The 11,571-nt window shown below is 27.5% G+C and overlaps 1 protein-coding gene across 1 annotated transcript in view; it reads left to right on the forward strand.

The window, feature by feature from the left end:
- The window catches only part of LOC142334221 (short-chain specific acyl-CoA dehydrogenase, mitochondrial-like), a 67,724-nt gene extending 61,412 nt beyond the window's left edge, over window positions 1-6,312 (forward strand). Inside the window, exons 8-10 of the mRNA XM_075382071.1 lie at window positions 233-328; window positions 1,775-1,893; window positions 5,868-6,312. Of these exons, the coding sequence (XP_075238186.1) occupies window positions 233-328; window positions 1,775-1,893; window positions 5,868-5,967 (315 nt within the window). The 3' untranslated portion in view covers window positions 5,968-6,312. The remainder of the gene's footprint in view (window positions 1-232; window positions 329-1,774; window positions 1,894-5,867) is intronic.
- The last annotated feature ends 5,259 nt before the right edge of the window (window positions 6,313-11,571 follow it).

Raw genomic sequence — 11,571 nt, forward strand, 5'->3', positions numbered from 1 at the left:
CAAAGATAACCATAAGATCTGTAATATGTATGGCATGCATACACATATATTGTCATAGGTGTATATTTATATCAAGAATTGAAAAAGCAAGCATGTAGTATTTTATTAATTTATTATTAAATCAGTTACATATTTTGTATATAATTTATTATTAATTATTAATGAAATGTTCTATAAGTATTTTATCTGTAATATTAAATGACTAATGTTGTCTTTCTTCATGTGTTTTTAGTCAAGGTTAGCAGAAATGGCTGTTAGATTAGAAGCAGCAAGATTATTAACTTGGAGAGCTGCTGTATTGAGAGATTCTGGTCAGCGATTTACTAAGGTAAGTTGAATGTTTGAATATATCTCTGTAAAGTGCATTAAATAAATAAATACCAATACTTTTAAATAAGTATATTTACTTACTTTTAACATAAGAGAATGTTCACAACTCGTGATAGTGAATAACTTTTTAAATTGTTTTTGCTGAATGAATTAAGAAAACTTGTATTATTTTCAGAAGAGTGGTATAATCTTTTTTTTTTATTTAACAATACTCTGGTACTTGTCTCAAGTTAAGCTTAAAAAGAAGATTACATTTACTTTACAACATTTCATGCCACAATTTATATATATATATATATATATATATTAATGCAATAAATTATATATTGATCTAAGTTTTTTTTAAATTTAGCCAGTGGTTGTGAAGTAAATCTTCTTCAAAAATGTGAATAATTATTTATGCATCCTACACAACATTTTAATACTTTAAAGAAATATTGGTGTTCAGCTTTAAATTCTTAGCATTTAAACAGGTTCAAGCATGAAATTTTTAGGAAATACTTTAAATACTGTAAATTTGTAATGAAGTTATGAAATAAATAAAACTTAATTTAAAAAGGAATTGGTTATTCTATAGAAGTTATGCACCATAAAGAAAGAAAGAGAACAATGAAACCAATTTTTAAAAGATTATACTGCTTTGACTGTATATTGTCTGCCATATGGACCTTCTCAAAATATAGTACAACATCAAAAATATATCGCCTCCGATTTCTTAAATACTTGAAAATTTTTTTAGCAATTTTAAAGAAATTTAAAAAAACATCCTACTCTTTCAAAACTTATAAATGTTATCAATTAATATTATTGCTACTCCTACCTATTAATCCAATTTTATTTTTTTATAGATAAATGATATAACCTCTACTCTTTGGAATTCATAAAATAAAAAAAAATATTTATTGGTTTTGTTGACTTATTTTTTATAATTATTCCTTCACATTTATTGTTAATTATTTATTTTCAAGTTAACTTTGTTCATAATGGATAGTGAATATTAAAAGTGTTTTAATGTGGTTTAAGAAATTAGATTTTCATATTTACTATAAATGAAGTGAATTACTGATTGGAGCTAAAATAATATAGAAATGTTATTTTTATATTATTCTTTTTCTGTTGTGTTTTAAGAATACGATATTATTGAGACTATCAAAAAAGCTGTGTAATTATTCTTTCTAATATGACAAATGGAGCATTTTTATTTATGTAAGCTAAGTTCCCTGATAAGTGCTGCTGTTAATAAAATAAATGAAAGAATTGGCTAATAAGCAGAATTATTTGATAAAAAAGAGATTAAAATTGTACTGTAGTGTAGTTGGCAAATCTTGCCCGTGCTGTGGACAAAAATCTCTTAAACATTTTCTGTAAATAATAGTTACAGTCAACTAACATTACTATTTAAAAAAAATATTGAATCAGATTTATATTACTGTATTTTCTTTAGGAATCTTCAATGGCAAAACTAGCATCATCAGAAGCAGCAACATTTGTTTCTCACGGGTGTGTTCAGATACTTGGTGGTATGGGGTATGTTACTGATATGCCTGCTGAAAGACATTACAGGTAAAAGAAATTATTTTGTGTGATATATAAAAATTGTAGTTAATAGACATATTTTTTAATTAAAATAAATTAATCATTTCTGTTCCTTTGGCCTGTCTTTTCAGCTAGGCAAATTATCAGTAGCCTAGGTCATCTACAATCTGACTACTAGTTTTACCTCTACCATTTCTTCCTTCTGTGGTGTAAACTTTAGCTACACCATGCATCATGTATTTAAATTATTTCTTCACCTAAATTTCCTAGGCTAACTGCAGGTAGCATATGAAATGGAAAAGGAGTGCTTGTGTCATACATGGATACGTACATAAAGCATTATTCACCATAAAAATGGTGACTGACAACAATTCTTCTTTGTTTTCAGTCAAATTACACATAAGTCCCTCTTATTAAGTACAAAATCGTAGTTCTGAAGAAGTGAAATTCATGTACTCTTTTAATTGATCTTCTGATCAAATGTGGTAACCATAATAAAAATTGTTTTCGAAACAAAATTCATTTGCTAAAGATCTTTATTAAGTTAGTATTAAACAATACTGAATCTAATATAATGTATTCAAATACTGTTTATGAAAATGGATGTTTAGGTTTATCAAAAGAAACTTTTTTTTCAGTTTTTTATATACTGATAATTTGTATACCTTTACTTAGATGCTACAGTATTTATAATACGTCTATATTATTTATATAATGTATAAAGGCATGATATGCACAGGACTATATAGAGAGGAAAATTATCTGAAAAGAGAACTTGGATTGGAAAATAAAGAAATTCTACTTTATAATCTGATTTGACAGACCACAATTTTTAGAATGTTAAGAGGAAGAGAGAATGAGAAAAGCCAAGCTGCAGTTCAGGAAGGAGTGAGATAAGACCTTTCCTCTTTGATTTTTAATTTATATGTGAAAGATCAGTTAAAACTTTTAAATAAAAAACAGAATTGGAGTAAAATAGTCCATGCATAAAAAATGTTAGAATTGTTATATGCTGTGTTGATTGCTGCGGAAAAGAACCCAATTTTAAAGTAGGCAATGAAATGTAACTGAAAGGATTATAGTGGAGAATTAAAAGTTTATAGTAGTATTACCTCCCGCCTCTATAAATCATGAGACCTTGCTGACGGTTAGCAAGCTTGAGTGCTCAGTGATACAGAGTAGCTGAACCAAAGATGGACCATATCGGAGAGGTATCTGTTGAGAGCCAGACTAAGGAATGATTCCTGAAAGAGAGCAGCAGCTCCTTCAGTAGTTGTTAAGGACATAGCTCAGGACTTAAATGATCATATCAACATCAATCACTCAATCTTCTGAGTACTGCACAGGTGAAAGCAATGGAAAACTACGGTCGTTTTTTTTCCAAGAAAATTTAGCTCTGCATTTTCATGTAACAGATTCCTTTCCTTGGTAAAATATTCCGGAGGTAGACTAGTCTGTTCGGACTAAGGAAGGGGTCACCAGAAAATTAAAAAATAACATTCTACTAGGAAATTAACTAAGGTGAAGGAAAATAACTTAGTGGAATAAAGAGAACTGGTAGGAAACCTTTGATATCAGAGGGTATATTTCAGCTGATGGAGGAACATAGAAAGTATAAGAATGCTAGTGATGAAGACGAAAAAGTAACTATTGACAATTAAGAAATAATATAAACAGGAAGTGCAAATTAGGGAAAGAAGAGTAGGAGAAGCAATTTTAGCGCTCAGATTAATAGTACAAAGAAGATTACAGAAAAGCAGACCAACATACATAGCATTTATAGACTTAGAAAAGGTATCTAATAATGTAAACTGGAATAAAATGTTCAGAATTTTCGAAAATTTAGAGTTCAAGTATTAAGATAGAAGAACAATTGCTAACATTTACAGGAATCAAACTGTAACAGTAATAATCGAAGAACATAAGAAAGAAGCTGTAATAAAAAACAGAGTCCAATAAGATGTTCCCTAACCCTGTTACTTTATAATCTTTACGTAGAACTAGCAGTTAATGATGTTAAAGAACAATTTAGATCTGGAGTAACAGTGCAAGGTAAAAAGATAAAGATGCTACGATTTGCTGATGATGTAGTAATTCCAACTGAGAGTAAAAAAGATTTAGAAGAAACAATGAATGGCATGGATGAAGTCCTATGGAAAAATTACTGCATGAAAATAAAAAGAACAAAACGAAAGTAATGAAATGTAGTAGGAATAATGTAGATGGACTACTGAATATAAAAATAGGAAGAAAAAATATGGAAGTAGAAGAATTCTGTTATATGGGAAGTAGAATTACTAAAGATGGATGAAGCAGGAGCAATATAAAATGCCGAATAGCACAAGCGAAACAAGCTTTCAGTCAGAAATATAAGATATGGAAAAATAACATTTTTAATTTAATCATTCCTGATAATTGTACATTTTTGAGATTTTCTGTTTCATCACATGTTTGCAATCAGTAAAACTGTGTTGGTTTAATTAACATAGTTAAAGCTAACATAACAGAACTATTAGTGTATCACCACCAAGAATAATGCTACTTGAAATTAGTCAAAGATTCTTTTATCAGTTGTTTGCTTTCTGGTTCACTTCAAGGTCCGTTACGACTTTACTAGTCATTCCATTCATCCTACCTTCCTTGTTTTAACTCATTTGTGGATGCACGTTTTTATTTAGGTAGTAATCTAAAAAAAATGAATGAATAAAAATAAATTTATGAGAAAATAAAACTTTTTTTTTTTTTAATTAAAAACACTGTATTATACATGGTTTATTTTTTTGCTGTGTCTAGGCCATTTAAAAATTTAGGATTGTTTGTTTAGTGTATTCTCATCAATATGTTTTGCATTAAATTCAGGTCACTGTATTCAGACCAGTTTAAAAGTTGAGATTACATTTTACCTGACCGTTATTACTTTTTGATGTAGATACTTCAGTAGAATAAGAAACAATATAAAATATCATTCAGTTTGTAAAGTTAAATTCCTTATTTATTTTTTTTTAATTCATACTACATTACAGGGTACTTTGAAGAGGTAATTAAGTAAATAAATATTATAAATATTACATCCAGAATGATGAAGAAAATGTTAAAATATGAAATAAAGAACAAGTTAATTCGCTAGTATATTATTTTTTACAGCTTCATCATTTTACTCAAATTAAAGGGCTTTTTGTATCATATGTTTGCTTTGTTCGAATTCAATTCAATAATTGGATGTTACTGAAATGTAATGCTGGAAAATAAAAATTAAATCATTTTCCCTTGCTTGCTGAGTCAGTTGAACATACTGATATATCTCCCAGTCTGTTTCCATCTGAGCTTTTCATCACTCACAAAATTCATCACCTTTGCACAACCAAATTGCTTGAGTAGAAATTGTCTATTTAAAATAAATTAAACTTCGTTTCAGATAGAGAACCAAAAGGCATGATATGATTTTTTATTAATTGCAAGAAATTATCCTTAATGTAGCTGCTATATTTCAATATTTCTTTATTGATATTCCTCTTGTTTACTAGTATTGCTTTCAGAATATTGAAAGCTGAAGCATCTTAATATTATCAAAGGGATTCTGGTGGAATTCAACGAATGTTTATTTTTACAGTGAGGTACCTCCAGGAAATGTTGTGAGATACAGCACGTTACTAGAATTCTTGTATTTGTGATACAGGAAATTGCTTCACAGGGGAGATGGAAATCAGATATAAACAAGTTTAAAAGTATTAATGTATTGTTGTTACCACAGTTGCATTTTTGATAAAAAGTTTTCCTTTGATGATAAAATTCTTTTCTTTTAAAACAAGATTAGACAATAATTTTTAAATTGAAACAATGTTATTTAGTATAATTAGTCATTTCAATATCACAAAGGATCTATTAACTTGATTACTTAAAATACATACTGATTATTAGTATAATCACTTCCTCACTTTAATTATATTTTCTTTGTTGAGATGAGCATACTTTTTTTTATTTAATTGGTTAATTTGTTTCAGAGATGCTCGTATTACTGAAATTTATGCTGGGATTACTGATATTCAGAAACTTGTTATTGCAGATATGGTTGCAAGAGAGTATGGACTTAATACAAGATAACAAAATTATCCATTTCAGTTGCTGACAATAGCTAGTTTTTCATTAAAATATTTGCAGTCTCACAAACGTAAAAATTACCTGAGCAACGTTACATTCACTACAGTGGCTTTAGTCACTGGTAGTGAATGTAACTGGGTAACGTGAAATAAACTTGCGCTAACTATTGTCTCATGATTATATAATTTACTTCTCTATATATAATTTTAATATTGTAAATTATTTTTAAAAACATTCAAAAATAAGAACTAAGAATTCTTTTTGTGTTTACTTAAGAATTTTTATATTTAATAATTTTTTTTTCTAATAATGTATTTTTAATAAAAATATATGTTAATGTGAATTCTATGAATTACTGTATCTTTAATGCTTGTTTTTAGAAATTCTGCTACTGTTGATAATTATTAATCTTTTTCCTAAGTAAGTAATTTTATTAGTTTTGAAAATATTTATTATGGAATTTTCTACTAGTAGTCATAAAGATATATTTTCCTCATAATTAATTTTCCTTAAAGCCCGATGTAAAAGAAAAATATTGTTTATATTGATATTGTGTTAAGAAAACAAATTATAGTTTATTAATATGTATATAGTATAATTTTCAATTATAATTTTATCAAATTAAATTTGTATGTACACAGTGTATGATAAAATTTCACTTTGTCATTTATTTATTTTGAATTAAACTCTTTTTCATCAGTAGTTTAATCTTGGCCACTGTCATGATTTGTATTGGAAGTGGTTTATTTCGAAAACTGGATGTTTTAAATAAAAATCTGCCAAATATTTGGGCAAGATAGTATAACACGCTTGTAAAATGAAAACTATATTGTGCAATTTCATAACAATTTGATTCTTGATAATGCTTAAATATTGAATTTATTCATGTAAAATATATATATATTTTTTTAAAGTTGGTCATCTTTGAAACATGCAACCAATATAAAAACTTACGTTTGTCTATTCAGAAAATATGCAGTCCTTATTCAAACAAATTTTCACTCTTCTAGTGCCAGAAGTAGGATAGCTTAAAAAATATTTTAATTTCCATTCATGAGACATTTTGATAAATAATTAAAATTCTTGTGTAGAACTGCACAAGAAGACTGATTTTTCATTATTTTATTTTGTTTCCACATTCCAACTTGCAGCATTTAAAAATGAAACGTGCTTCTAACTCACCCTGCTCAAATTTTTTTTACCTTAAATTGAGCATAACTCAAGCGTACAACCAATCTTCATCAAAGTTTCACATGTATAACTTCCAGAACACTACTACATTACATCTAAACCTCAATGAAATTGATCTAGTAGTTTTGGAGGTTTTCAAGCCACAAAATTTTATACATATGCATATAAATAAACACCATAATTTAAGAGAATGGTATTTTCTTTTTCCTCATACCTCAAAACATTCATTTTCACCCCCATACAACAGAAAGAAGAATAATCTAGCACAATGTTAGATAAATACAGAGTATGAGGGAAATTTATCCTCTACTTATACATTTTTCAGAAACATGTTCAATTTGTTATTATTCAGTTAATCTTCACTAACATTAAACTCAAAGTAAGAAAAACCAGTAATTGCAGAAGTATTACAAATAATCCATGTTAGTTTTCATTGACTGAATTTAACATTTTTTTCAAGATTTTAGTCACTTCAGGTGATTGAAGTGTCAGATATTTTTTGATCGTAAAGTTTAGTGAGAATTCATCCAATTGGAAACATGAAATTATCACTTGTGTCTGAATCAAAAGTGTTTTAAAGCATTAAAACAAATTCAACAGCTAATTTCTCTAAAAGAAAACATAACTACTTTTATTCTTTCTTTTTTAAAATAAAAAATTTGATGTGGACGTCATATGACTTCCTTGTACCTCTGTTAAATTACATACCCATATTTTTTGCTGCACTTCATTTAAACTTATTTCATTTGAACGTGAAATACGATCATCCAATTCTTTAATAAAGTGGACAGTTACACAATTGCTAAAATATTAATTATTAACATCAAATATCTATGAAATTATTAATTCAACAATCTTACCTGAAATATCAGGATAAAGTAAAAATCCCTTTATTACTCTTTAAATAAATGTATGTCTTATATCTAACTTAATAGTATGTTTTTTAATTATTTTGATTTAACGATCAACAGAATGAAAACAAAAAAAAAAAATCAGATGTTTCACAAAATCGGATGTGGACACCACATGACTTACTTGTACGCCTATTAAATTACATACACATTTTCTTTAAATGAAAAGTGCATAAAATTTTATTTCATTAATAAGTTCTGACATCTTTTCATGTATTTTTTTATTGAATTATTATTTATTGTAAACATTTTTTACAATCGGAGGTTAATTATTAATAAATCAATATATTTAAATTAAAAAAAAAAAGAAGAGATCAAGTCTGATTCGAATTGATGTTCCTTCCCCCTATAATATCCAAATATTCGTTAGTTAAAATTTCATTTGGCTATAAGTCTGGAACCAATGAAAATAAGTACCACTTATGAAACATTGTTGAAAAGTTCTTAATGACGATTATTGCTGCAGTTAAGAAAAAGTCCAAAATCCAAATTTTTTTGGATTTTGGGCTTTTTTAGTTCAGTCAATTGCAATCAAAAGGGGAGGTTGACAACTAGATGTTACAACAGTCCTAAATCCAAAATTTCAACATCGGTTAATTGTTTTTGAGTTATGCAAGATATGTATGTCTTGCATACATATGTCATGCCGAAACTAATCAAAATCGATATTTCCATTGAAATTTGAAATTTTTCGCGATCACAATACTTCCTTTTAAAAAATTACCAAACATTCTTGAAGAGAAAAAGCCACAAGAGTAAAATCACAGTGGCTATAAAGTCAGTATACTATATTCCAACTTTGGTTATTTTTTAATTTCTCTTATCCAATAGACAAATTGGGTTAAATGTATTAACAATAGATCTAACTTTATTTATGATGTTTAATACAATGAAAAATGATGAGCTGTTCAAAAACGAAAATTTTTGCCACTGCTGGAAATATTTCGCAAAGTCTTCAGTATTAATGTAGCCTACGGCTTTGAGCATTTTTGGCATGAACAAATTTTGTACAAACATTTCAATGCACTTACCAAGCATCACACTGTTCTTCTGCAACTGCTCCATGGTTTGTGTATTTCTTCTGGACAGTGTGTAAGTGACTCCACAAAAGAAGTCTGCAATACTAAGTTAAGAGATTTTAAACAGTAATCCTGTAGAAATAGTTTCTCTTTTTATCACAAAATTCATTCATCTCCATAATAAAGGCAAGTTATAAATTCTTGTTAAACCAGCAATCATGCTTATTCTCTTGTAGAGACAATGAATCAAGGAAATGGTGCTAATGAAATTATACAACAGGAAGGTGTGAGCAATATGGGCTTCTTTCCAAAGCAGACTGATAATAATTAATCAGAGACAATTTTATTATCAAACTGTAACTGGTAATGAGACAAGCACCCACTTCTTTAATCCCCTTAAAAGATAGAAAATATACAATGGAAAGTCTCTGAGGAAAAAATATTTTGCTAGTGTCCCAAACCATGGGTAATTGTGAGATTTCTTTACAATTAAAAAAATATATATATAGTATTATTCATTATTCAAGTTTTGAATGAAAAAATATGAAGCTAAAATACATTAAATAAGAGTTAAATCAAGATTCAGTTTCATTCCTAATATTTATGTTGCAACATAAATCTGTCAAATAAAATTGAATGTTTTGCAACATTTACTTCTCAATTTATATAAAAATAGAGTATCCACTTACCAACAACTTACCTTGTTGGTAAGTAGGTACTCTTTGTATAAATTGTATAATACTAACGGTGCCAAATGTCAACAAAATTAAATTTACTATGCAGTTTTGACTTTGCTGCAGCTGAATATCACTTATCTGGATCTTTAAATAAATTCTTTGGAGGTAAAAAAACAGGGTAGTTTTTTTATAATTATATAAAGTTTAAATTTACAGAATTTCATTGTAGTTGAGGAGTTTTGACCCAATTCATCTATGACCACTATTCCTTTTTTTTGTTTTATTTCGTGTTGCTTTCTACTTCTCAGAATTATTGCTACTTATTTTCTGTTAATTTTGTTTTGTTTCTTTTATTATTGTTTCAGTTGTCAGATTTATACAATAAATGTCAGTAAATCTGAATGAAACCAACAAGCAGATAAAACAGGCTGGCTTTATTCATTTAAGACTTGAATAATGAATAATACAAACAGTTAATTGATATAATTATTAAAAATTATTACAATTATATTTATTCTTTATAAACATATTCCTTTTATGAAGTGGAGACCCAATAATACATGTCTACAACTAATTTTTCTTTCATCAGGCAGTAAACACCTCCCTAAAAAAAAAAATTAATAGTTATGGGAGATTAGATTTTAAAGCAACCCGAGAAGAAACAAATGAGAGTTAATAAAAACTGGTGTTTTATTAATATACAAGTCAAGTACTATAAAACATAAGTCTTAAGTTAATGTATTTTTTTCATATTACTGTATTCATATTTGATTATTTATCACAATTATTTTTACTTTTAAAAGAAAATTTCAATGTCTCATGTTACTTTGTTACTTCTAATCGTTGGGATTTAGCACTCAGGACCATCAGTCAGTTGTAAGGAATCACGACTTTGAAATGAAATAAATCATTAGACTGAGTTTTATCTTCCACCATACTTCATTAGAAGTGCTTTTATTTCTAAATTTGACCAATATAATTAATTTTTTTTTTCCAGGGAATAGGATTTAAAACAAATAAAACATAACTCTAAAAATTCTATGAAATGAATGTATATATGAAGGAAAAGTGTGATCTTGCAGAAATTCAGGCTGACAAATTCATTCCAAAGAAATCGGTGTTCAGTTAACTTAATAATCAAAGCCAAATAGTATTAGGCATTCAAATGTAGTTATTAGGAAAAATGTTTGAACACATCAGTAGCACCTTAAACACTAAATACTGATGATTTTAATCACTTAATTACTCTGCCGGCAGGTTAATATGAGTACTTACAAGCTAAGTAATGTCTTAGCAGTGAGTCATGAATTTACCATTTAACAAATAGTATCATTCAGATATATGATTCATTTTATTAAAAGCTTTTATTTAACTCGCTTTAGGAATAATCAAATCTTGAAACTGCTAGCATTGTTTTGATATTGTAACAGATAGCAGCACTGTGCAAATTAATACACAATTTGCATTCTTTCAGTATTTTTATTTTTAAATTTTTATTATGCAGTAACAGAATTATTTCAATCATGACTGAGGACACAGGATCCTGTGTATTTTCATGAAAAATTAAGGTAAGATATGTCTTATCTCAATATTCGGTACTAGGTGGTTTATATATATAAATTATTACCATTTCTTCAATGAAGCACTCTCATTAGATTTAAAATTAAAATTTTTTAAAAATATTTTTGGCCCTGCTAAGAACTGTTAGTAGTAGTTGTACATATACTCAGCACTAAACATTTTTAATAGAAATCTCTGTATTTAAATTAAAATTATAAAAAACCAGGAAATATATAAAAATTAACAATA

This window comes from Lycorma delicatula, chromosome 1 (genome assembly GCF_047948215.1).
Source record: "Lycorma delicatula isolate Av1 chromosome 1, ASM4794821v1, whole genome shotgun sequence".
In the NCBI taxonomy this organism is placed as follows: Eukaryota; Metazoa; Arthropoda; class Insecta; order Hemiptera; family Fulgoridae; genus Lycorma; species Lycorma delicatula.